General features: G+C 54.7%; 2 protein-coding genes across 6 annotated transcripts in view; one reads left to right on the forward strand and one right to left on the reverse strand.

Moving 5' to 3' along the window:
• POLE (DNA polymerase epsilon, catalytic subunit) overlaps positions 1-19,666 on the reverse strand; it is a 37,069-nt gene extending 17,403 nt beyond the window's left edge. For all 3 annotated transcript variants that reach the window (XM_073312605.2, XM_073312604.2, XM_073312606.2), the window contains exons 1-24: positions 19,599-19,666; positions 19,374-19,509; positions 19,054-19,134; positions 17,940-17,984; positions 16,799-16,891; positions 16,260-16,414; positions 15,488-15,629; positions 15,023-15,103; positions 14,595-14,702; positions 13,955-14,065; positions 13,623-13,708; positions 12,717-12,836; positions 11,793-11,925; positions 10,988-11,101; positions 10,067-10,279; positions 8,830-8,937; positions 8,047-8,175; positions 7,677-7,779; positions 7,398-7,544; positions 6,391-6,536; positions 4,917-5,065; positions 4,378-4,470; positions 4,004-4,148; positions 2,842-2,999 (exon numbers count right to left, since the gene is read on the reverse strand). In XM_073312605.2, the coding sequence (XP_073168706.2) occupies positions 2,842-2,999; positions 4,004-4,148; positions 4,378-4,470; positions 4,917-5,065; positions 6,391-6,536; positions 7,398-7,544; positions 7,677-7,779; positions 8,047-8,175; positions 8,830-8,937; positions 10,067-10,279; positions 10,988-11,101; positions 11,793-11,925; positions 12,717-12,836; positions 13,623-13,708; positions 13,955-14,065; positions 14,595-14,702; positions 15,023-15,103; positions 15,488-15,629; positions 16,260-16,414; positions 16,799-16,891; positions 17,940-17,984; positions 19,054-19,134; positions 19,374-19,509; positions 19,599-19,663 (2,861 nt within the window). In that variant the 5' untranslated portion in view covers positions 19,664-19,666. The remainder of the gene's footprint in view (positions 1-2,841; positions 3,000-4,003; positions 4,149-4,377; positions 4,471-4,916; positions 5,066-6,390; positions 6,537-7,397; positions 7,545-7,676; positions 7,780-8,046; positions 8,176-8,829; positions 8,938-10,066; positions 10,280-10,987; positions 11,102-11,792; positions 11,926-12,716; positions 12,837-13,622; positions 13,709-13,954; positions 14,066-14,594; positions 14,703-15,022; positions 15,104-15,487; positions 15,630-16,259; positions 16,415-16,798; positions 16,892-17,939; positions 17,985-19,053; positions 19,135-19,373; positions 19,510-19,598) is intronic.
• A 362-nt stretch (positions 19,667-20,028) lies between these two features.
• Positions 20,029-25,832, forward strand: part of PXMP2 (peroxisomal membrane protein 2) — a 37,469-nt gene continuing 31,665 nt past the window's right edge. The window contains exon 1 of one of the 3 annotated variants that reach the window (XM_073312256.2): positions 20,029-20,214. In XM_073312256.2, the coding sequence (XP_073168357.1) occupies positions 20,102-20,214 (113 nt within the window). In that variant the 5' untranslated portion in view covers positions 20,029-20,101. The remainder of the gene's footprint in view (positions 20,215-25,832) is intronic. The other 2 variants (XM_073312254.2, XM_073312255.2) reach the window with 2 other exon arrangements.

The raw sequence follows: 25,832 nt of genomic DNA on the forward strand, positions 1-25,832 counted from the left end.
AGCTGTCTATGGAAGCAGTGCTTGCAGAGAAATGGGTGGGATTTCAAGAAGGATGAAGCACAATATATCAGTTATTTGTGATGAGCCAGATATCAGAGAAGTACATAGAACACAACCAAATCTGTTACAACAGACTTCAGTGTCTTTTGATTGCATTTGGCAGAGAGGGTTATGGCAAGCTATGAGAACATATGGCATCCATGAAGAATGGAGCAAACATCCACAGCAAGTTTCTGAGTGTGGTGAGAGCAGAAAAGAAGCAAATGGAATGGTGCAGAGCAACTGTAGACGTGAGACAAGGATGGACGCTCTCATCAGATCTTGGTCCTGGAAGCTGTTAGGATACAGATATTCAGGCCTGTCTGCAAAGGCCTGTACTTTAAGAATTTAGGGGTATTCTTATCACTTGGCTAGTTCTAGAGGTATAAAAGAAAGAATCAAAATCATTGTCTGCTGGTGTAAGGCCTTCTCTTACTGTGACAGTTTGAGGCCCTGTTCTTAAGCTAAGGCCTTTGGCTAAGCAGCAGAGGCAGCCATAAGCTAGGAAGCGACCGGTCACATCCTCACATTCCAAACTAGTCACATTGAAAGAAGGTGCTATTGGGCTGTTAGGAATACAATCCTGTCCTGATAATTCCTATCACCTCCAGAGAAAGGGAAGTGCCTAGAAAATGTAAACGGAAACTTAGTTTGATAGCATCCTGTCTGGCAAGAACTCACTTATCAATAGCTGGGATGTGAAATCCTCACTTCTGTATTGTTTTGTCATTATAATCTCTCTGGTTCTGTGATTGTTCCTGTCTGCTGTATAATTAATTTTGCTGGGTGTAAACTAATTAAGGTGGTGGGATATAATTGGTTACATAATCATGTTACAATATGTTAGGATTGGTTAGTTAAATTTCAGGAAAATGATTGGTCAAGGTATAGCTAAGCAGAACTCAAGTTTTACTATATAGTCTGCAGTCAATGATGAAGTGAGTGGGCGCGGGTGGGGGGATGGGAACAGGGAATGGGGGTGCGGAAATTGGAATCATGTTTTGCTAAAGAGGGGAAATGGGAACAGGGAATGGGGGTAAGGAAATTGGAATAATGTTTGGCTAAGGGCAGGAATGGGAACAGGGACACAGGTGTAAGGCTCTGTGGTGTCAGAGCTGGGAAGGAGGATACTAAGGAAGGAAACTGGAATCATGCTTGCTGGAAGTTCACCCCAATAAACATCGAATTGTTTGCACCTTTGGACTTCGGGTATTGTTGCTCTCTGTTCATGCGAGAAGGACCAGGGAAATAAGTGGGTGAAGGAACAAGCCCCCTAACAGAAGCAGTCATGGCTGTAGCACTGACAGATGAAATAGGAGGAGTCATGTTATGTGGTAGGACAGTGCATAGCCTTCAATTAGCGATGATTCTGACTCACAGCATTGACCTAGGATGATTTATAGAGAATAAGTGATGAGGTTAACTGGGACAGCAGAACATTTGGACTGAAGAGCAGCATGGAGAAGACAAATACTATGGCAACTGGAAGACAAGAGAAAGATGTAAAGATCAAACTCGGAGAGAGAACTAGAACAAACTGTGTACCTTAAAGGACTAGTATTGAAGAATGGGATTTGAGAAGATAACATTAAAAAAAAAGACTCTGTCTAGCTGTTACCACTTTGGGAAAACTCTAGATCTTGCAGAAGGGTAAAGACATTTTGATAAAAGCAGAAGCCAAAGTATCTGAGGCACCCTCATGCCAATACTGCTGGAGTATAAGAAAAGCCGATGAACACAAGATTTTGACTGCAGAAATCAACCGGCTGAGGGGAAAACAGAAGACTGCAGAAAACAAACAAAGAGAAGAAAATGGTTAGGGCAAGAAATAACGCTGTTACAGAAGATTCAAGAAAGAGGAGGATGATGGTTTGGACACTTCAAGAAGGATACCACACATGGGGATATGTACCAGGAGTGCAAGGAACCAGAAACAGAGAAAGACCAAGGATACATTGGATAGACACGGTGAAGAATGACAGAACAGAGACGATTAAAGATCACCAAAGCCATGAAGCCAGTACAAGACAAAGTGGTGGCAAGACCTCATTTGGGCCCTGTCGTTGCTGCTGAGCTGACAGACGGGAAATCCAGGAGAAGAATTGCCACAGCACATTCCTGGGGCCAGAAGGCTAGTGGGATTCAAACAACGATCAGATATTTGTGTGGCTCAGGAGAACGGCAGTTACAGGGAATTGGAAGGGATATAAGCCCTCATGTCAAGCTCTCACTGGGAAGGAATATTTCATAGCCACCCAGCGTGAGTTTCCTTGCTCTGTCCTCTAAAGGACACTGGACTAGATGGGTCAACAGTCTAAGCCCATCTGGCCATTCCTACACTGCCAGGTTTTCAATGGGGTTGCTTGGGCTGCAAGTCAAGGGAGAATCAGGTCCAACATAACTCAAAAGATTCTGTTGATGTAACATGGAGGCTGCCCAGTTAAAATCTCTGCCAGCAAACGGAAGAGCTAAGGCTACCCCAGCAATGCTAGGCTCTCTTCTGGCCTATGGGCACGTTTCACACCTTCCTGGGGGTGAACCAGAGTTAACGATAGAAGGTGCTCCCTAGGTCAGGCTCACCCCACTTTACTGCGGGTGAAGTCAGTTCAACCCTGGGGTGCAGTTGAGCCTCGTTAATATTGCAGCTGGAATCTGGACTGTTGCACTTCATGAGTTCTGTGCAGTGCTGAGCAGGTAAGAAAGCAGGGTCTGGCTTGCCTCACGCCCCTATCAGACTGAAGGAGAGCACGAACAGCCAACCTGCCCACCTCCCTTCTTCCCTCTGAGCAAAGTGACACTCACCGTTTCTTCAGTTTCTTGCCCTCCTCCTTGGAGGCTGGGAGGATCATGGCGAGGTATGGCCCGTCCACTTCAAAGAAGATGCTGTTCTCTGAGCGGGTAACGTAGGTGAGCGAAGCTGGGTCCACGAGCTCCTGGTACTGATCATTTGTGAAGCCTTCCTATAAACACAGCGTCATGGGACCACTTCACTGCACTGCTGGCCTGGCAATCCGCGGGGCAAAAGGGGGACATTCCCCCAACACACCCACCTGGAGTGACCCCCCCAAGGACCCGCTGCTCCCACAAACGAGCAGGGAAGGACAGCAAACACTCCCTGCTCCCTCACCAGGGTAATGGGCACCAGCCTGGCACCCCACAGGACAAGCCACACTCCCACGACCCTAGGGTGGAGCACCTCTCTGCCAGCCAGCTGAGATGCCTGACTGAGTCTTGCCTCCTGGTCTGCACTTCAGCAGGACACAAAATAAAAGCTTTACAGAGCACCTCACTCTGATTCCAGCCAGTGGGGGACTGGTATAGGCTGGGCTGGACAGAGAGGAGCAGGGTGCGCTGGGACCAGAGGAGGAGAGGGTGGCGGAAAACTATCCTGACAGAGGCGAGGCAGTAATGGGGTATAGGCAGCCTTCAGCCCCGTGCTGTGTTAGAGTGAGGAGCAGAGGTCAGTCTCTGAAGGTCCAAAGCCAGGCTCTATGCTGGGAACTGGCAGACAGGCGAAGGGGCATTGCACAGGTCCCTGGGGTCATAGTACCATTTAGCCAGCGTGCATAGACTGAAGAGAGCGTGTGCACACACAAATCCTGGGCTCTTGCTCTCTATGAGCTGGCATCTGCACTGTGCTGCAGGTTTCTGGGACTCTCTCCCCCACCCTCAAGGTGCCAGGCTTGTGCTAGTGATTCCACAGGTTGGCACTGGGCAAGCAGCAAGTGAAGCTCCAAGGGCCTGTTCATTCGTGGTGACACAGTACTGGAACAGAAGCTGCCCTATAGGGTGGCCCCCGACACCTGTAATTCTCAACAAAGGCAGAGCAGCCTTCACTGGCTCCATGCGTGGGTGAAGGCCAAGATCATTCTCCCCTTTGGGAGAGCAGGTCCGCTGGAGTCCTCCTCTCCTGTCCTTCCCTCTCCACCCCCTCCCAGCTAGTCTACAGTGGGGCTGGATTTACCTTCACCAGGATGTTCAGCATGGCACCAGGATAGGAGATTGTCACCTTGGGCTTCTTCGCATTGGTCGATTTGATGACAAAGTTTTCTGGGAAGCTGTTGGGAAGGACACACCAGATTCCGTCTGTGTCCAGCTCCAGCGGCCTCCTAGGAAGAGAGAGCACAGCTTGGCAGAGAGAAGGGCAGGGCCTTTCTGCAGAGCACACCCAGTTAACACGGGCTGCTGGATGGAAGAACCTGCAGGTGGCAGAGCCTTTGTAACCCACATCTCTGCTGATTCACAAGCCCTCATGTCATGTGTCCCAACGGGATGGTCCTGCAGCCAAGGCCTCTCCCCCAGTCCTCCCCATGGTCATTAACCCCCTCCGGCACTTACCCAATCTGCTCGATCAGCTCCCTGGCCTGGGTGATGATGTTTGCTCCAGTGAAGCAGACAATCCCAGCCATCTCCATGGAGTACCAGCGGGCCCTAGTGGAGAGAGGGGCCAGATATGAACAGGAGCTGGCAGTGAGCTCATGTCAACCTTTGGGAAAAGGGCATGGCAAGGAGCCCCAGAAGGGAAGGTCAAAGAGCAAGAGAGTGACGCCCAGTGATAGGTTGTATTCCCTTCCCCTCCCGTGACTTGTCTGGTTAGGCTGTAAGCTCTCTGAGGCAGGGACTGTCTATTTCTGGTTGTTCAGGGCCCAGAACAAGGGGTCTTGCTCTGGGTTGGCTTCTAGGTGCTGCCATAACAGCAGTAGTAAGGAGAGTGGTACAGGGAGCACTCACAGGCTTGAAAACCAATGAGAAGCTGGGGAAGGAGGGGGCAGAATCACTGGAGTGACCCCTCCCTCCTGAAACATCTCCCAGCAGGGGGCTGGCAAGGAGGAGCGTGTGTCTAGCTCCCCTCAGAGAGGGTGGCAGGCAGCACCCACCCTTTGCGCATTACGTAGCCGTAGAAGGAGTTGAGGATACACTTATGCGCCAGCTGTAGGGAGTCATAGAGGATCTCCATGTTCTTGCAGCGCTTCACTTCGGTGGCGTCTCCCATCTCTGTGGCCGCAGACAGCTTCTTCTTCCACACCTGAGAGAGAGAAAGAGAGCGCGCGCCACACACGCACTCAGAATGCTCCTGCCCAGCTGCTACAGACATTAGCGGCATCCAGTTATTCCCCAAGATAACAGCCCGCAGTAAGGCATGGGTGCTCTGGGATCAATTGCCTAGACTCTACATTCCTTTCACCGGGACCTAGGGAACAAGATCTCATGCAAGATGGAGAGGAGCTTTTCTGCTTCACCCTCAGCTCTGAAGGACACGATCCTCGCAGATGTCACACAACAGCAGCCGAGCTGCCTTCGATCAGCTCTGCCCCCGTCTCATTGCACAGATGCCAGCAAACTGCAAAGGTGGGAGGAGACGGGATAAATCCAACAGCAGAGCCATATGGGTTGGCAGGGCCTTCTAGCCCAACCCTGTGCCTGGGGGCAGGACTGAGGCAATTACTAAAGATAAGCTGCAAAGCAAAAGATGGTTTGGGCCTTTGCTGAGCCCTTTTGGAGACAGACTCGAGGATCTTTCGTTTTTTCCTACATGCATTAGGAACATCCGGTCCCAACAACCCTCTGCTGGACAGCCCAACTGGTGTTGGGACAGGAGCGTGACATCACAAGAGGAGGACAGCTGACCTGTAGCTCTCTGGGCCCGGAAGTGAGGGGCTGCAGAGTCTTAGGCATCGTACAGCTCAGCAAAGGGAAAAAAACCAATCAATGGGCTTTGATTCCCAGCCCCCATCTCTGTGCCATTCCCTTCGATGAGCACCCACAGCCCAGCCCCCATCTCCAGTAGCTGGGACTCCAAAGCCAGCTCACCCCAGTGCCTACAGTAAAATCCCTCTTGCTGTTTTACTCTGCTGCAGCACTTCCCTGCCTCCAGGGAGGAGGGGAGCCGATCCCTGTCCCCTTTAGAGCAATTTGTATGCTTAGGGTCCCCCTCTCCCATCTCTCCCTCACCCAGCTCTCAGCCTTCCCCTCCCAGCCTGTCTCTAGTCTGCAGCCCTCTCACCTCATGGCTATCTCAGTTTAAATGTGCTGCCCCAAACTGAACCCAGGGCAAGGAAACAGGATGCCTGGATGCAGGGTTGGCTGAATCCCGGATGAACTAAACATGCAGCCACTCAGCTCACTGGTGTAGCAAGTGATTGGGTCTTGGAGCTGTTCATGCCTCACAGCTGCTGCTTTCTGAGTAAGATGGATCAGTGGTGAGACCCAGGCGTGTCCCCTCAGCCCTCCCGGAACTGCCACATGGAGGGACCCATCACTGTTCTAAGCTTGGGTCCGATTCAGCAAGCTGGCCTCAGAACTTGTGGCTACCCCAGTGACACCCAGGACAGAGGGATCCGACCGCCACACCTTGTGCAGCCCCTTGAACTCATAGCGACGGTCTCTGAAGGCTCGCACGGTGTCCACGTAGAACGAGTTCTCCCGCTGGCAGATGGTGGTGACGCGCTCCTCCACCTTGGTGACGTGCAGCTTCTTATAGGCCTTGCGGCAGTAATCTGTGCCAGAGAGACAGCAGAGGCTGCTTAGCCAGAGACCAGCACGCTCACAGGGGCGGCTCACCCCGACAGGTGGGCACAGGAGGATGGCAGCAGCAACTAAGGTTTGCACGGGGCAGGCCATAACAGCAGAGAGAAACAGCACCTGCCAACACAGGGGTCAGGATGGGGGGGCATACAAAAAGAGGGATGGTGCTCACCTCATGCTCCTCTCAAACCCAGGCTTGGCCTACAGCCCTTGAATAGGGGGATGGGTCTGCTAAACAGTGACTCACAAGCAGTAAAAACGCTCACGGTGTTGACATTGCCATTCATCATTAGGTTTCAGAGTTAAAACTCATCAGAGATGAATGCAGCTGATCATGTCTCATACAGAATCCAGAGCACTGTCCACAGACTACAGCAGGGAGCCATGGAGGGTTTTCTTCACAACCCAAAGGGTTAGAAACTCACTGCCCAGCCCCAATGGGGGCCCTCAGAAGAGAGCTGGCGTAACAGCCTGCTGACAGCAGACATGATCTGTCTTGGCACGCAAAGTAACTCCAACTTCAGCAGCTAGGAAGAAGCAGCTGGTTACAAGAGCACTCAGCACATGGACAGAGAAGGGTGTAGGATGATAGATGGAAGGGAGAAAGCCAGTTGTGCCTGCGTAGCCAGTTTCTAAATTATAGTGCCATTACAAGCTGGCAGTGGGTTATCCCTTAGAGCCCGCAGATTGTACCAGCATGGACTAGGCAAAGAGGGGAAGCTAATCTGGAGAAATATCTTTAGGAGAAGCAACCCTTCAGCATCCAGATGGAGCAAACTGAACCACAAGGTGCCACGTGCTCAGACTTCATGTCATTTTAAGCTAGTTCTCACCTGCCAGTCGCTTCTTCTCAAACTTGGCCTGTTCCTCGCGGGACAGCTCATGAAAAGCACGGGGCGGGCCATCTGGGTACAGTGGGGGCAGCTTCTCTGACTCCAGCTGCTGCTGGATGCGGTGGTACTCGCTGCGGCTCGCGGGCACTGCAAGGGAAGGACAGCCATGAGCATGTCTGAGCAGGAGTCAGGGCAGGACTGTTCCTAGGCCAGGCTCCAGGGTCTCCCTGCAGGGTAGCACAGCGAAGGAACCTCTGCAAGCAGCAGAGCAACACTCACTAAATTCCCCTCTCCACTGCCAGGTCATCCGGCGCTGGCAATTGGCACCTGGCTTGTTAAAGTCACAGGCAGCGCACGTGGCCTCGTCCACCATCGCTGAGGGCTGGAGAGAGAGAGAGAGAGAGAGAGAGATCAGAGAACCTGGCTCTAACCCCAGGCCTCTAGCAACTGGGTTCAGAGCTCTGCCTCTTTATGGCTGCCAGCGGGTCAGAGGAAAGAAGCCTATGTTTATAGCAGGCCCTTCCAAATGCCCGACTGTCAGTACCCAGCCCTGCTTCCGCACTTCCTCCTGAGCAGGGAGTTAGCTGCCCTGTCTTTGAGCCGTGTCCCACTGGGATGCAAACCCAGGAGGAGGCTGCCTGCTACCTACCTGCAGCCTGTTCGTAAGGATGATGTTGGGGTACATGGCCCCCACGTCCAGATGGTAAATGAGGGGACACTCGATCCGGTTAGGAATGTCCTTCAGGGAGTTCAGCTTGACTTTGATTTCATCACACACCTGCGGTGAAGGGAAGAGGCAGAAACCAGACAGGAGTGAATCAGCAACTGAGCAGAGCATGCAGCACGGGCTCCCCTCCACAGGGACAAGTATGTCACTCAACTTTCACAGAATCATAGAATATCAGGGTTGGAAGGGACCTCAGGAAGTCATCTAGTCCAACCCCCTGCTCAAAGCAGGACCAATCCACAATTTTTGCCCCAAATCCCTAAATGGCCCCCTCAAGGATTGAACTCACAATCCTGGGTTTAGCAGGCCAATGCTCAAACCACTGAGCTATCCCTCCTCCTACCTTCCTGTGACCACAGAGCGCACGAGGACCTGGAGAAAGAGCTAACGGCGCACGAAGCTTAGAATGGGCTGCGTTCTGATCTTCAGCAGCACTGATTCCCTTAGCCTCAGTCACAGGAGACAGTTTCCGACGTCAACTATTTAATACAACGGAAATGGGACCAGACATAGGTATGCGGGGGAGGGGGTCCAGGCAGGGAAGAGGTGAACTCAGGGCTGAAAATAGCTAAAGCGGTTATATGATGCTAACACACACAAACAGGAAATGGGCTTGTCTAGAGAAACGCCATGTACTACCTCCTACAGGCCCCAAGCCGTGTCACACCCCCACACAGGCAGGAATCAGGACTAGGTCCAAGCTACCTCCTGGAAGTTGGTGACTTGATCCAGTGGCAAACCTTCCTCCTCCTCGATGGCATGCCGGAGGGTTTTCTCTACACGCTGCAGCAGGAAGTCGAAGGCAACAGGGTTCTGGGGGGACATCAGAATGAGTAATTATGAGGCTGTCTCCCGCTCCTCTCACCCAACCTCCCTTGCTGGCCTGGGGAAGGAAAGCAACTACAAACTCCTACCAAGCTGCCCATTCTTCTGTCTGCTTTAGATGGGCCTAGGACAACAGAAGGCATCCATGCAACAAGCCACTCTCCACACTGACCTACAGCTTACTCGAGGATGTGTTTCCCTCCCCATGATAAAGGCCATACATTTGCCTGTGATGAGGAGAGACAATCCAACCCAGGGTCTAACTGCACTGAAAGAGATGGGGGCACAAGCAGATTGTGAACAGTTAAGGTCACCAGCAGACCCTTGGCAGGCACTGTGCATCCTAGACCCAGATCCAGCCAGAGCCCTCCAGGCAGATGCAGCATTTCCCTACAAGGCTCTACAACTGCCATACCGTCTGCCACAAAGCTGGCATGAAACAGGAGGCTTCTCACAGCCGGAAAGCCATGTTCCCAGGATTATGAGCACACCCACACACCCCAGAGTTTCACCTGGGACAAAGCTGACCTAGTCGTCAGCTCCTAGTACACCCTTGCTGTCCCTAGAACCAAAGGGTCAGCTCTAACAAGGAGGTCCTCTTGTATTCAACCTACATGCCGCCCTATCTTCTGCAGCAGGAACGATCATTGTTGGGCTGACCTATTCCATAGCACTAGATCCATACACAGCACATCATACAGACCCCCGTCCCCAAGGATCGTACAGTCTAAAAGCCCAACAAACTCACAGCGAGTGGCATGCACCCAGGACTGCAGGTGGAAAGGGAGGGTGGGCACAGGGAGTGCTGTGGAAAGCAGCACCCAGATGAGAGTGGGTGAGAGACAAAGCAAGGAGAGGCATGGCTGAAGCAGGAGGGAGAGCAGGAGGATCATGACGTTCCCTTTGGCTTGGTTGGTTAGTTCCAGCTGTGGAAAGGTTTTTGCCCGTCTGAGCCATGTCTGGATTCAGGGGCCCAGAGCCAGAGGATCCCAGCACAACAGAAAACACCAAGGAAAGTAACTACTAATGGCCGGGGGGAGGAGTCTCCAGATGGGCTCTCTACACCCCTCCCCACCGCAGAAATGGGGGCGAGGGGCGATCACACCTAGGCTCACACCATTTTAAAGCGGCAGGGGATGTCGCTACGGAAGACCCCTGACTCTAGCGCCTCCACATGGCCCCCGACGTAGGTCTCCGAGTCTAGCACATGCCCATCCTCTGTGAGCTTGTTGAACTCCTGCTCCTGCTTGTTGGGGAAGATGATGTTGGCGTGATAGGCCTGGACCATGAGCAGCGCCTCGCACAGCGTCCCTGAGCCTTTCCGTAGCACCTGCAGGGAGAGACATGGGGGCACTCAGCGTCAGGACACACAGCCAAGACCAAGCCACCCAGGGGAGCCAGCCCTGTCACAGCACCACGTGTCAATGGGACAAGGTGCTTGGCTTGGCAACTCCCAGCTTGTGGTAACAGTGGGGAGCAGAGAACACCCTGCCCCGGAAGGGGATCCCTTAGGTGCCTGTGAACAACACATGGAGTCTTGCAGACTGCACCTCTACTAGTGACTGGGAGAAGGCTGTGGCTGTTGCATTAATGCTGACACTGCTGCCCGCCGGTAGGTGCCTGAACTTGCCCGTGCCCCGTCTCCCAGCCCTCCCATCACCGCCAGCATTCGCGCAACACGGGGAGACTTCCTCAAAATTGCTAGCACAGACACAGCTCCTGCAGGGATCCCTGAGTTACTATGGCCCAGGAGAGTGCCCTCTACTGGGCAAACGCCCAGAGCCCTGTGTAACACTGGTGGGAGCCCGATCAGCACACGCCCCGAGGCTCAGAACTCCAGCTGAAGTTACTGGGAGCTGCCGGTGCTCAGCACCTCCGAGCACCGCAAGAGCCACAGCCACAACTGACAGACACGGGCGCCCACCAAGTCCACCCTCATGTCTCAGCCCCTCGGCAACAGGCATGGCCGCGTTCCACCGGCACAGAGCACTCAGCTCCTTTGCCCGCCCAGCACGGGCTCTGGCTCCTGAGCACTCACCTCGTCGGGCTCCATGGGGATGATGGTGCACAGGGCGAAGATGAACGGGTGCACGTACTTCATGTACATGTAGTAGGTAGCAACAGCGTCGGACACCGAGTAAGTGGCCAGTGTCTGATGGGAAACAGCAAAGAGCTGGATCAATTCAAGTGGAGCTCAGCACAGGAGACTAGCAGAGTGACGCCTGCCCCGTGCCTGTTCCCTGCTGCACATGCTACAGCCTGGGGGGGTGATGTGGGCAGCGGGCAGTCACAGACCGTAAAGGCTGTCTGCGAGCTGTATGCTCAGAGGCCCCTCAGCTCTGAGGGGACAAGGAAAAGGGCCACTTGCCATGTAACTGCCCATATGCCCCATAGTGCTGGAAGCGGGGAGACTGCTTCCTGTCCACACAAATGCTCCATAGCTGATGACCCGCCCTGTCCATGTGTACACAGAGCCTTCCCCCTGCTTTAGTGGAAGTGAAGTTTTGCACCGTCACAGTACTTCTACGGCCCAAGTGCTTCACCTGCGGTAGATGAGTGACAGGTCCCCCGTTAGTGAAATCAACATGACAGCACCAGGAGGGATCCCCTCACCCCTGCCCCGGGCAGGCTCAGCTGATTACATGGGAACCCCATCCAAGGCTGCCAGAAATACAGGAGGCCAAAATGACCCTCCAGCTTCCTTCCATGCCCACTGCATTAGCAGAAGGCATTTATCCCCACCCAGAACTAGCCCAAATGATCAGTGATGCGGACCAGTGCCCCAGGCTTCCCGGGGCCTGTCTCCTGACCACTAGGTCCAGAGGCTGCAGAGCGGAGAGTACCTGAGGCTCTTCTGTAGCCATCCGGCACATCTCTTCGGGGTCCAGCTCTACCGGGTCGTAGCCCAGCTTTGCTTTGGCTGCTGCTTTCAGGTTGTGGCTTCCCACGGGGAGGTAACTGTCTCTCTTCACCCACCTGAGGAGAGGAACCAGAGTGCCGGCCTGTGAACGGAAGCCATGAGCCATTCTGCGCCAGGAAACCCTGAACCACACGGGCAGCACCTTTATAAGTCAGACAAGTGGGGGGAGGGCCTTCATCCAAGGTACCAGGAGCCAGGCCTAGTGTAGGGAGGGGCTGGGCATCTCTGCCAGTGCCCTCAATTCTGCTCATCTGCATTCTCTGCTACCTCAAACCACCACCCAGCCCCAGCCCACCTCAGCCCACCTACATTAAATCACTGAGTGCAGGGGACGTGATCCTGGGACTGCCAGCAGGAGGAAGGTGGCTATCTGGATTGCAGATCCCATAGGAACGGGACTGACTAAAACACTCGTTTCTGTCACAGCTCCCTGTGGAGGATTTGCCTCGCTGCACAAATGTCCCTCCTCCACCTCTCCTGGGTCCCCGAGCTCAGACTGCAGGCTGAAATGTCATCACCCACCAGCTAGGCAATGAGACCAACCCCTCTGGGACTTGTCAGCCAAGCCAGAGCACTAGCAGACATCTCCTGAAAAGAAGGTTGCCAGGTCCAGGCCTTAGCTTGCTGCACCACCCAGACCCTAGCATACCCAGCAATGGACATGGAACAGCCAAATAATGGACTGACCCACCAATGCAATGAGGCACTATGCATGAAGCCAGCAAGCAATGTCTCCTGAGGGGCAGCGTGCCAGCCAGTGTCCATGTTTCTCTGGAAACAGGCACTTTACAAAAGTGCTCCGCTACCCAGAGCCATAGGGGCACAGAATGGAGGCAGCATCTGGTACCTTAGACAGTCCATGTGGATGCACTGGGAGGCTTTGTACTCCCCTTGGCTGTCCTTTTGGAATCCAATCTCTTGGTACATATTCATTCCATGCACTGCTGCTCTGGCTTCCACAAAGGGCCTGGGGAGGAAGGCTGAGATAGTACAGAGGGTTCACAAACACAGGCACCTTCACCCCTCTTCCCCTGGAGAAATGCTTTCAAACCTGGCTTCTTTTATAGACCATGTAAGCCAGAGCTCCTCCCTGCCCCCTTCCCTTTGCGGCTACAGTACAGAGTTTGGACCCTAAGAGTCCCCTTGGCACAGTGTTACACAGAGGATGGGCACGGCTATTCAGTGACATTCTATATCTGGATGCAGGACTCAATGATCAGTCAACCCAGGCTGGCTAGAGCTCCCCAGCTGCTCTCCTCTCCTCAGCTCACTCTGCAGTTTTCTTCGTCTCCTCTCTGTTCACTGCCCACCAGTTTTGGGATCAGCAGCATGTAAACATGGTGGTATTTACCCCAGAGACAAGATGTGGCTGTGCAGGTGGCAGAGCAGGGCTTGGAAAGCCAGAAGTGACTAGATTGGAACATCCAGGGTCACTGCTTCAATGCTAGGAGCTGCTTCCCCACTGTGAGAGACACAGCTCTGCACCCCACCTCCCCCACATTGCAGGACTCTGTAGTCTGGGGTCTGAGACCCACGGGCTTTGATCAGTCTCACAGCATGGAGAAAGAGCTCTTAAGAGAGGGTGTTCCAAGACAGAGGGTGGCTGAATACTCAACATGGATCGGAACAGCCTTGCACAGTCACCTTGTGACTCCCTGGAAATGAAGGAGGGACACATGGTCTAGTGCCTACTCCTGGAACCCCCTGCCCCCCAGCATAGGGACTGCCCTATGGTTTCCACTTCCATCCTTACCAGTCAAAGAAGTCCCCATTGTAAGTGACCATGATGGTGGGTTTGGTCTCCTGGACATGCTCAAACCACCTCTGGATTAAATGGGCCTGGATTTAAGAGAAAGGTGAGACGTGGATATAACGTAACCTACCCTCTGCTCTCCTTCTCGCAGGACCTGATCTGTTCTCGCGTGACTAAACACAGGAAACAAAAGCTGTTCATGTGTTGTGACTGGCACTATGATCACATTGTAATCCCCAAAGGAAGCAGCCAACTCTCTCTGGCCTGCCTAGACCTCAGTGGATGACAGGTAGCAATTTGAATCTCTTGTCTTCCAAACCGAACCTACTCACCTCATCCAGCTCGTTAAAGACACAAAAGGGACCCTCATACTCCGGCTTGGGAGTAAATTCAAAATCTTCAATATCCTCAGAGACGATCTCCCTGTTTGTGATCAGGTAGCCCTAGGAGGCAGCAAAGGAGAAGGGCTAGTGAATGCCTGCACCGCAGTGCAGTGTACTTGGGGAGAGCTCCACAGAGCCAGCTTGGCCAGTCCTTGGGGCTGAAGATGCTGGTGGTACATTAGCCAGTGCAATCAGATTGTTTTGGCCAGACAAGGACCTGTGTCTGTCACCAGGCTTGACAGGTTGGGAGGCCTCAACTCTGGGTCAGTGCTGGGGACTGGGAAGAGACAATGCTGTAGAGTCCTGGATTTTTCCCCACACCCTCCCAGGTATTGCTGCTCATCCAAAGAGGGGGCCCCCAGCCCCAGATAGGAGGAGTGCAAGGTTTTGTAAGAGAAGACTGAAAGGAAATCCCTTGGGAGCCCTGCAGTCTCTGGTGTAGATATTAGTTTCACTCCCTGAGCCATTCCATAGACACTAAGCAATATGCAATAAGACAAAAAGGAGAAGTTGGCTGAAGTCACAGGTGGGCTCGCAGCCTGACTGCTGCTGGAGTGTGTGGAAGCAGCAGCCCTGGCTGGACTGTTACCTGGCCATCAATCATGTAGGAGATCATCATGATCTGGTCTGTCTCTGCATCAGGGAACTTCAGGGGGAGCTTGGTGGTTTCAATGTCAAAGGCTAGCACAACAGGATCCTGAAAAAGACCCAACACATCAAGGTCAGCATGGGAGCCTGGATACGGACAATGTGATTCCAGGCTAGCGCGAGCAGAGATAATGTTCGAGTGAAGTGAGGCAGAAACACTGCTTGATCACATCACCTCCTAATCAACCCAAGCAGCTACCTTGAGCCCATCCTCTAAGCTTGCATTATGATCCCTTTGAAGGCTGTGGTACAAGACCAGCCACGTTTGGGAAAACTTCACCATTTCACTGATGGAAGCCAACTTCAAGCAGAGAATAACCAGCCACGCAGGAGAGGCACAGACTGCCCCACCCTAATCGGAGCACTCACCGGACGCTCCACCAGGTCATCTCGGCGGGTGATTTCCGGAGGGTACATGCTGCCCCGATAGCGGACATTGTACCAATGAGCCTGTCGCAGCAGGAGAGAATCAGAGGAGCTGCGTTAACATGGCGTCTCCCAGTACCATGTGCTGGGTGTTGAACTGACACCTAATACATGCCATATGAAGGAAGGGCAGCACAGGCTAAACGGCCAGAGCAGGGGCCTGGGTGTTAAGGATCCCAATTCTGTCACTGGATCGAGATGTGGCCTTGGGCAAGCCATTTAGCTGCTGTGCCTCGGTTTCCACAGCTGAAAAACAGGGCTAACAGTAATTGCCGACATCACAGAGACTGACTCATTGCCATGGAGACCCTTGAATTTCCATCACCTCTGCCCCTCAAGGGCACAGCACTAGAACAAACGTTCTACCCAGTTACAAGCCCCTCCTGGCACACCAGCTTCTTCACTCACCACATGAATCTTCAGGTCGATGGATAGACGGATGTGGTAGGGCACGTCGTACTCCCGCATGTCCACTATGTTGTCCATCTGGTTGACAGACCTCTTCGAGGGCCCCTCATCATCCACGGTCAGGCTGCCACCAATTAGAGCACTACAAGGCGCAGGGGAGAGGGATGGTTTAAATAATCAGTCTATGCACAGGTCTCAGACTCAGGGGAATGAAGATAAGAAACACACTACAGCAGCTCTAGTCAGTGGGACCTGAACAGGACACTAGGAAGTGCAGCACCAGTAGATGTTAGGGCAGTCACCAGAAGGAACTCTTCCCTATTAATCCAGTAGCCAGCTTCACAAAAGGAAAAGAACAGTTATTTCCCTTAGGGTTACGGTGGTTCTTTGTGGTATTCTGTCTGTGCGGATCCCACTCAAGGTGCACATGCGTCTCATGTGCAAGAGATTTGCATGTAGGAGGCTCACGCTCACCTTGAGTGGGATCTGCATGGACAAAGGAGAACTGGGACATTTGCTGTGGTCACCAGGGCAAGCATCAACTTAGGGAGTTCCCTCCCCATCCAGAGCAACTGACATAAGGACCTGTAAACTTAATACCGAGCAAAGGAAACAGAGCTAGAGTTAAACCCTTTCAGTCCTGATTAGAGAAGAGGTAGGTCTGGGTCACATGGGGAACACCTTGCTAAGCACAGTACAAGAACATAAGGGAATCCTGCTGGGCCCTGGGACCAACCCCTCAAGATGTATTGCCAAAGAGGAGAACATCTACCTGGACAGCATGGACGTGTAGGTGTCGCTCGCCTGGTCCCGCTCCCTGTTCTTCTTCACAGCAGGAGAGATTTCCCGCCGCACCTTCACCAGGTCATCCACAGTGTTGAAAGATAGCTTGATGTAGTTCTGCTTCAGGCCCACCAGGTGATTTGGCTACAAAGGGGCAAACCAGCCAATGAGGAAAAGATAGTGAGAATAGTGGGGAGAGACTGTACAAGCGAGAGGCAGTTAAGAAAGGAGATGGACCAAGACAGACAGCAGGAGTTGGGGAGATGGAGTGAGAAGAGACCACAGAACAAGGGGCTGAGGTGTGTGTGGATGGGGAGAAAGGTAGGGGACAGATAAAGTGCCTGTCAAGAGTCAACATTATTTCCCATGATCAATGTCCAGGCCCTATGCCTGGTATGTGCAGAATACAGGACTGGAATAGAGCATACAGACCTGCCCGCATCCCACTCTCCCCAGACTTGTACACCGCTCCCCCATTAGAGCTGTGCAACCTGCCAGCAACAGGGCAGGGGGTGAGTAGTTACTCACCAAGTCCAGATCCTCTTTGGGAACCGTTTCCAGCTTTGCGATCTTCCCCTGGTACTTCTTGGAGAGGAAGGAGGACACTTCCCGCTCGCAGCCCTGCACAGAGACTAGAGCTTCAAGAGGGCAGCCAAAACCCTGCTCATCAAAGCAGAACAGATTTGCAGATACTGTCTCACCTGGGGCTGTGTCCTGGACCTCTAGATGTTCAGGGGCTTTAATAGTGGCCTGACTAGAAACCAATCTCTTCCACCCTGGCAGAAGAGTTTGGTTTTGTTTGTTTTTTAAAATGTAAAACCCCAGAACTGTCAGCCAAGCCCACAATTTTGCAGCTAACCAGGTGAGTTCTCCACAGGGGCAGAGTGACAGGACAGTGAACCCTCAGCCACTTACTGGGCCATGAACAGGAACAAAAGGTGCATTTAGTCACAGGATTGTGTGCAGAAGCCAAAGAGGGCTGCTGATTAGGTGCTGAAGGGCTCGCTGAGCAAGAGCACCAGGTGGCTGGTACTTTGAGGGGCAGCTCATTCAGAAACACAAGCAACTCTCCCCCGAAACACATCAGAAAGATCATGTACATTTGGTATAGCAACAAGTGCTGAATTCAATATTTTGTCATTTTAATGAATATTAATATTCATTTTAAAACATTTTTTTCAATTTATATTTTCACAGTTGCAGGAAAGTAGGCAAAGGTGACCAGCCAATTATTTCATGACAGGGGATGTTGAAATTCAAGTTTAAGCTTCATAACAGTTAAAACAGAAATTGTCAGCATCTCATGTCAAAATATACAAAGTAAACATCCTTAAATCAAACTCTAATGATTTTTCAAGCAGCAGTTTTCTTATTTGGCCTATCTGTAAATTTCGATTGTTAGCCATGGAAACATTTTTCGTTGGTTTGTGGGTGTTCAGCAAAAATCAGCATTTACCGATAAAAAACTGATCCCTCCAAGCCCAACTATAACCATGGATTTCTGTCTCCCTGGCTAGGACCTCACCCCAAGCTCTCTCAGGCAGTTAATGTGCTGCTGTCCCAGCCCCACACCTGCCTAACTCACATCCCTGATTCATAACCACGTCTGCCTCCACACTCTATCCGAAGCCCTGTTTGCCAGCCCCACAGCCATGGAGTCCATACCCACCTTCCGGGTTGCAATATAGAAGTATGGTTTATAGGGCAGGGCCACCTGGAAAAGAGCAGACACAGTCAGCATGGCACTGGGTAGGTGGGGAGAGGCACGTAGTTCAGCACATTACTCGCTATGTGTTAGTGTGAGAGACACAAACAGACCTCTGGTCTCTCTTTCTCTTGCACAGACAATAGTCTAACACACACCTTCCCATGTACCGTTTGGTCCAGGGACACACACACACCCTCCCCACCCACCTCTGGCTCTCAAGCAGAGTCCAACAGGGGCCCTTCACACTCCAGCCTGTGCAGACAGATTTCCATGGCTGAGTAAATTGCCCACCTTAAAATCTAATCAAGAAGGAATTAAAGCATCTGGACGCCTAGGAAAAGCAGAACTCCTGAGCAAGAACATAGAAGAGACTATAGTAACACCCACTCACGCAGCAATGAGGCACCACACAATGAGACCAGCACTGACCTCCTGCTACCACAGCCATCACTGGCCATTATGAGCAAACCTTGTGCGTATATCCTCACCTGCCTCTGACTGAGGCATCGGATACACAGCAATGCAGGCATATGTTATGCATGGGGCCCAATCCCACCTCCAGCCAACCACCCCTATTTACACCTGGCAGCACAGACGTGAGGCTGGAATGGTGATCAGACAGTTTCCTTAGCTGTATGCGGTGTTGTTGTAGCCATGTTGGCCCCAGGAGGTTAGAAAGACAAGATAGGTGAGGTAATCTTTTGGACAGTTGGTCCAATAAGAATATTACCTTGCCCAGTTTGTCTTTCTGTTTCCTTAGTGTTACTCACAATGTCCTTTTAGGGATTAAAGGAGAACCAGGAAAGAGTCAACTGAACTGCAAGGCAACCTGCGGGGTCTGTACCCCTTAATGCAGCTACCCAACTCCCTTCTGCGCCCACTTTGTCAATGTGACTTGTGCCCTAAGGAGGAGCAGCCCTTTGGTGTTAATCCTCCGGTGTCAGTCAGGAAGTGGTTTCCAGTGTACAGCTCTGCAAAGTCTTCCCCCAAACCATGCAGCCAGACTCCTCTGTGCCCTCCAACGGCAGCTGCTCCCGCTCCTCCGTCCTCTGCACCCAAGGTTAAAGGGACTCACCTTAAACCTGCTCCCATCCTCCTGGATGAAGTAATAATCCACACAGCTCACCAAGCGTTTATCATCGTCCAAGAGCTCCGTCTGGGAGAGGGGAAGACAGCACATCACAGCCCCCCGCCCTAGGGCGCAGAGCCCGAGAACCCCGCAGCCCCCGCCCCAGACCCCCCCACGCCCAGCCTGTCCCGCTGTGCACCGCCACCACAGGCGGCCCCCGCTCAGCCCCCCACTTCCGTGCGGCCTCGTGAGCCGCCCGCCAACGGCATCGCCACGCGCCGCCCCACACCCCGTCCCCCTCGCTCGCCGGGCCCGGCCCCGCCTACCGGGTGCATGTTGATCAGCCAGCCCGTCTTCTCCCCCGGCTCCTTGGCCCGCTCGAACCCGAACTGCGCGTCCAGCCGGTCGGTCCGCTGGCTGCGCTCCAGGCGCTTGAGGGCGGAGAGCCCGGAGCCATCGTCCCTGCGGAGAGCAGCGCGTCAGGCCGGGGCTGGCCGGGGAAGCCCCCCACCCCCGCCCACCCATCGCGCGGCCGCCCCGGCCCCCCTCACCGCGGGATGTCGGGGTCCCCGCCCGCGGGCTCGGCGCGGCGCCGCCCGCTGTTCCTCAGCACCATCCCGGCGCCGGCAGCTCCCGGTCCCCGGCCGGCAGCGGAATTTCCCGCGCTGCGCCCAGCTCCCGCGAGATGTGCCTGACTCCGCCCCCTGCGCGGGCTCCGGGGCCAGTCTCCGCCTCCGGACGCTAGGCCAATCACAGGGCGCTCCTAGCGCACGCCCCTCCGAGAGCCAATGGGTGAGAGGACACCCTCTCCATCGGCCCGCCCCGCCCCAGGTAGGCCCCGCCCTGTAGCCACAACCCCACCTCCAAGCGATGCTGACCCTGGGCCAACACGGATAACCCCGCCCCGCGCGGGTCTGGTCCCGCCCCCGAGCTACCTGCCCTGACTCGAGCACTCGGAGCCGCGCCCCTTGGCTCGCGGGACCCGCCTAGCTGGCCCCTCCCGGAGGCGAAGGGCGCATGCGCAGTAGCCGGCCCAGGGTAGTTCGGCCGCGCGATGTGCCCGGCGCTCTCCAAGGCGCTGCCGCCGGGGCCGCTGCCCCGCAGGGTGCTCGCCCGGTACCTGCTGCTGCTGCGGCTCCACCCGCTGCTCACCAAGGCGGCGTCCAGGTGAGCACCGGGCAGAGAGACTGGGGGGGGCAGTCCCCCCACTCGGAGAACTGCCCCCCCCGGGACAGACCCCCCCCGCCCCAAACCAGGGACCGACTCCACCACCCCCCGGGAGTGACCAGGACCGACCGACCCCCCCTCCCCCACAGCCGGGGAACCGGGACCGACTCCACCACCCCCCGGGAGTGACCAGGACCGACCGACCCCCCCTCCCCCACAGCCGGGGAACCGGGACCGACTCCACCACCCCCCGGGAGTGACCAGGACCGACCGACCCCCCCTCCCCCACAGCCGGGGAACCGGGACCGACTCCACCACCCCCCGGGAGTGACCAGGACCGACCGACCCCCCCTCCCCCACAGCCGGGGAACCGGGACCGACTCCACCACCCCCCGGGAGTGACCAGGACCGACCGACCCCCCCTCCCCCACAGCCGGGGAACCGGGACCGACTCCGCCACCCCCCGGGAGTGACCAGGACCGACCGACCCCCCCTCCCCCACAGCCGGGGAACCGGGACCGACTCCGCCACCCCCCGGGAGTGACCAGGACCGACCGACCCCCCCTCCCCCACAGCCGGGGAACCGGGACCGACTCCGCCACCCCCCGGGAGTGACCAGGACCGACCGACCCCCCCTCCCCCACAGCCGGGGAACCGGGACCGACTCCACCCCCCCCCCGGGAGTGACCAGGACCGACCCCCCCTCCCCAACAGCCGGGGAACCGGGACCGACCCCCCCCCAAAAAACCAGGGACCTACTCCACCACCCCCCGGGAGTGACCAGGACCGACCCCCCCCCCCCAACAGCCGGGGAACCGGGACCGACCCCGCCTCCCCCCAAAAAACCAGGGAACTAGTACACCACCCCCTGGGAGAGACTGGGACTGACCCCCTCCCCCCCAGTCGGGGAACCAGCCCCCCCCGGGAGTGACTGGGACCGACCCCCCCCCACAGCTGGGGAACCGGGACCGACCCCCCTCCAAAAACCAGAGAACTACACCACCCCCCGGGACTGACCCCCACCCCCAGGAGAGACAGGGACAGACCCCTCCCCCAAACCAGAGAACTACTCCACCCCCGCCACCCCCGGGAGTGACCAGGACCGACCCCCCCCCAGCCAGGGAACCAGCCCCTCCCCTGCGGGAGACCGGGACTGACCTCCTTCCCTGCAGCGGGGAGCCAGCCCCCCCTCCGCCCCCCCCCCCCCGGGAGAGACTGGGACCAACCCCCCCTGCTTTGCTGGGATTTGCGCAGTTGCCCTTAGCTGGGCCCAGCTTGCATCTCCCTGGAAGTGGCTGGCCTGGCGTACCCAAGGGCAAAGTCCTGGTTAACATGGTGCCTGCTAACGCTGTGCTCCTCGCCTGCCCCACGTAGACAGAGCGCCAGGTGTCTGGCAGGACTGTTCCCAGGGCAGAGGCCCAGCTGCTGTGGGATTGCAGGATGCTTGGCCCTTGCCCCCTTGCTCTGAGTGCACTCCATGGGGCGTGCACTCCATGGGGCTGGCACGCCACTTGTCAGCCTGTTCTTGTGCAGCAGCAGTCCTCTCACCCATGGGGCTATAACAGGCAGTGAGGGGAAAGCGGGGCTATATGTGTGTATGGGCTGCGGGGGATGTTACCTCTGGGCCGCTTTCTGAGCCAGCTGCATTCAGCAGACCTACAAGATGTCACAGTAGGCTGAGTTCAGCGGCCTGTGAGCAGTGATTTTGGGGGGGGTCTCTCCTGCTCACTCACTGAAGACATCGGCACAGCCTGCAGTGATTGCTCTTCTCAGCAGAGGCACCACGGACGCACTGGGTCACAGACACTGAGCTCCCCTCTAAACCAGACAGGTCCCTGCAGGGCAGGGACGAGATGTGTTGCTGGAATGGGAGAAACTTACCCTGCCCGGGCTGTACCTGCTCTGTCAATAATGGAGGGCAGAGGACTGTTTGTACAGCACCTAGCGCAGTGGGGCCCTGCTCCTATGATTGGGGTCCCTAGGTGCTACCACAGTCTAGATCAGGGGTCGGCAACCTTTCAGAAGTGGTGTGCCGAGTCTTCATTTATTCACTCTAATTTAAGGTTTCGCGTGCCACTAATACATTTTGACTTCTTTTAGAAGGTCCCTCTCTATAAGGCTATATATTATATAAATAAACTATTCTTGTATGTAAAGTAAACAAGGTTTTCAAAATGTTTAAGAAGCTTCATTTAAGATTAAATTAAAATGCTGATCTTACGCTGCCGGCCCGCTCAGCCTGCTGCCAGCCTGGGGTTCGGTTCATCTAGGCCGGCAGCAGGCTGAGCGGGGCCTGCGGCTGGGACCCCTGCTGGCAAGGGGCCGGCAGTGAGAACCCCGGGCCGGCAGCGGGCTGAGCGGGGCCGGTGGCCGGGCCCCCAGGCCAGCAGTGGGATGAGTGGCTCAGCCCGCTTCCTCTCAGCCCGCTGCTGGTCTGGGGTTCCATCCGCTGGCTCCTGCCAGACAAGGTCCCGGCTGCTGGCCCCACTCAGCCCGCTGCTGGTCTGGGATCCCGGCCCTGCCCACGTAGAGTGGGCACCTACCTTCTCCCTGGTTCTAGCCCATTCTCTTCCTTTCTCTGCATTGAGCTGAGGGTGGGAGTGCACAGGGCTGGGGGTGAAGGAGCAGGTTGGGGGTTGGGGTGTAGGGTCTGGCTAGGAGCTAGAATGAGGGGGAGCTCAGGGTTGGGGTGTGGCATGCTTACCTGGGTAGCTCCCATTTGGTGTGAGGGGTGCAGGTGGGAATGTGGGGGGGGCAGGAGCTCCTGTTTGGTGCTCAGGGTGGGGGTAGGAATGTGGGGGGGTGAAAGTCAGGGCATGCGGTGTGGGGGGTGTTGGAATCAGGGCTGGGGTCGTGGGAGGGTACCGGGGTCAGGGCAGAGGGCTGGGAGTGTGTACGGGTCAGGGTAGAGGGCTGGGGGTGTGGGCTAGGGTCGTGGGGCTGCTCCCAGCCCCCTGCCCAGAGTGGCTCACGGCAGGGGGCTGGAGGGGATATGCCCTGATTCTACCCCAGTCCCCTCCTCTTTTCCCTGGAGCCGCGAGCCTGCTGCAGCTCTGCTTCTCCCGCTCCCTCGCAAGGGCCATCAGCTGATTGGTGGCAGGGAGGGAGAGGAGGAGGGGCAGGAACCCAGCAAGCTGGGGGAAGAGGCGGGGGAGGAAGGAGCTTGTCTGCCCTGCAGCAACAGTTGGCAGGACCAAGCTTCTTCACCCTGCCCCCACTGGGGGGGGGGTGGGCAGGAATTTTAATGGCAAGCTGCTGCCTGCCTGGGTCCCGGCCGACAGCTTCACTCAGCCAGCTGCTGGCCTGGGTTCGGCAGCGGGTTGAGTGGGGCCGGCACCTGGGACCTGGCAGGCAGCAGCATGCCATTAAAAATCGGCTTGCGTGCCGTCTTTGGCACGCGTGCCATAGGTTACCGACCCCTGGTCTAGAGAATAACACCAGTGTCCAGAGCAGTCAGGTTGGCAGCTCTTGCCAGCACTCCATGCACCAACTTAACCCTTCAGCTTCATAGAATCATAGAATATCAGGGTTGGAAGGTACCTCAGGAGGTTCTAGTCCAACCCCCTGCTCAAAGCAGGACCAATCCCCAACTAAATCATCCCAGCCAGGGCTTTGTCAAGCCTGACCTTAAAAAACTTCTAAGGAAGGAGATTCCACCACCTCCCTAGGTAACGCATTCCAGTGTTTCATCACCCTCCTAGAGAAAAAGTTTTCCCTAATATCCAACCTAGACCTCCCCCACTGCAACTTGAGACCATTACTCCTTGTTCTGTCATCTGCTACCACTAGAACAGTCTAGATCCATACTCTTTGGAACGCCCTTTCAGGTAGTTGAAAGCAGCTATCAAATCCCCCCTCATTCTTCTCTTCTGCAGACTAAACAATCCCAGTTCCCTCAGCCTCTCCTCATAAGTCATGTGTTCCAGTCCCCTAATAATTTTTGTTGCCCTCCGCTGGACGTTTTCCAATTTATCCACATCCTTCTTGTAGTGTGGGGCCCAAAACTGGACACAGTACTCCAGATGAGGCCTCACCAACGTCGAATAGAGGGGAACAATCACGTCCCTCGATCTGCTGGCAATGCCCCTACTTATACATCCCAAAATTCCATTGGCCTTCTTGGCAACAAGGGCACTGTTGACTCATATCCAGCTTCTCGTCCACTGTCACACCTAGGTCCTTTTCTGCAGAACTGTTGCCTAGCCATTCGGTCCCTAGTCTGTAGCGGTGCATGGGATTCTTCCGTCCGAAGTGCAGGACTCTGCACTTGTCCTTATTGAACCTCATCAGATTTCTTTTGGCCCAATCCTCCAATTTGTCTAGGTCCTTCTGTATTCTATCCCTACCCTCCAGCATATCTACCTCTCCTCCCAGTTTAGTGTCATCTGCAAACTTGCTGAGGGTGCAATCCACACCATGCTCCAGATCATTTATGAAGATATTGAACAAAACCGGCCCGAGGACCGACCCTTGAGGCACTCCACTTGATACCGGCTGCCAACTAGACATGGAGCCATTGATCACTACCCGTTGAGCCCGACAATCTAGCCAACTTTCTATCCACCATGTAGTCCGTTCATCCAGCCCATACTTCTTTAACTTGCTGGCAAGAATACTGTGGGAGACGGTGTCAAAAGCTTTGCTAAAGTCAAGGAACACCACATCCACTGCTTTCCCCTCATCCACAGCGCCAGTTATCTCATCATAGAAGGCAATTAGATTAGTCAGGCATGACTTGCCCTTGGTGAATCCATGCTGACTGTTCCTGATCACTTTTCCCTCCTCTAAGTGCTTCAGAATTGATTCCTTGAGGACCTGCTCCATGATTTTTCCAGGGACTGAGGTGAGGCTGACTGGCCTGTAGTTCCCATGATCCTCCTCCTTCCCTTTTTTAAAGATTGGCACTACATTAGCCTTTTTCCAGTTTTCCGGGACTTCCCCTGATCTCCATGAGTTTTCAAAGATAATGGCCAATGGCTCTGCAATCACATCCGCCAACTCCTTTAGCACTCTTGGATGCAGCGCATCCGGCCCCATAGACTTGTGCTCGTCCAGCTTTTCTAAATAGTCCCGAACAACTTCTTTCTCCACAGAGGGCTGGTCACCTCCTCCCCATGCTGTGCTGTCCAGTGCAGTAGTCTGGGAGCTGACCTTGTTCGTGAAGACAGAGGCAAAAAAAGCATTGAGTACATTAGCTTTTTCCACATCCTCTGTCACTAGGTTGTCTCCCTCATTCAGTAAGGGGTCCACACTTCCCTTGACTTTCTTCTTGTTGCCAACATATCTGAAGAAACCCTTCTTGTTACTCTTAACATCTCTTGCTAGCTGCAACTCCAGGTGTTATTTGGCCTTCCTGATTTCACTCCTGCATCCCCGAGCAATATTTTTATACTGTTCCCTGGTCATTTGTCCAATCTGCCACTTCTTGTAAGCTTCTTTTTTGTGTTTAAGATCAGCAAGGATTTCACTGTTAAGCCAAGCTGGTCGCCTGCCATATTTACTATTCTTTCTACACATCGGGATGGTTTGTCCCTGTAACCTCAATAAGGATTCTTTAAAATACAGCCAGCTCTCCTGGACTCCTTTCCCCCTCATGTTGTTCTCCCAAGGGATCCTGC

This window comes from Lepidochelys kempii, chromosome 15, assembly GCF_965140285.1.
Source record: "Lepidochelys kempii isolate rLepKem1 chromosome 15, rLepKem1.hap1, whole genome shotgun sequence".
NCBI classification, from domain to species: Eukaryota; Metazoa; Chordata; order Testudines; family Cheloniidae; genus Lepidochelys; species Lepidochelys kempii.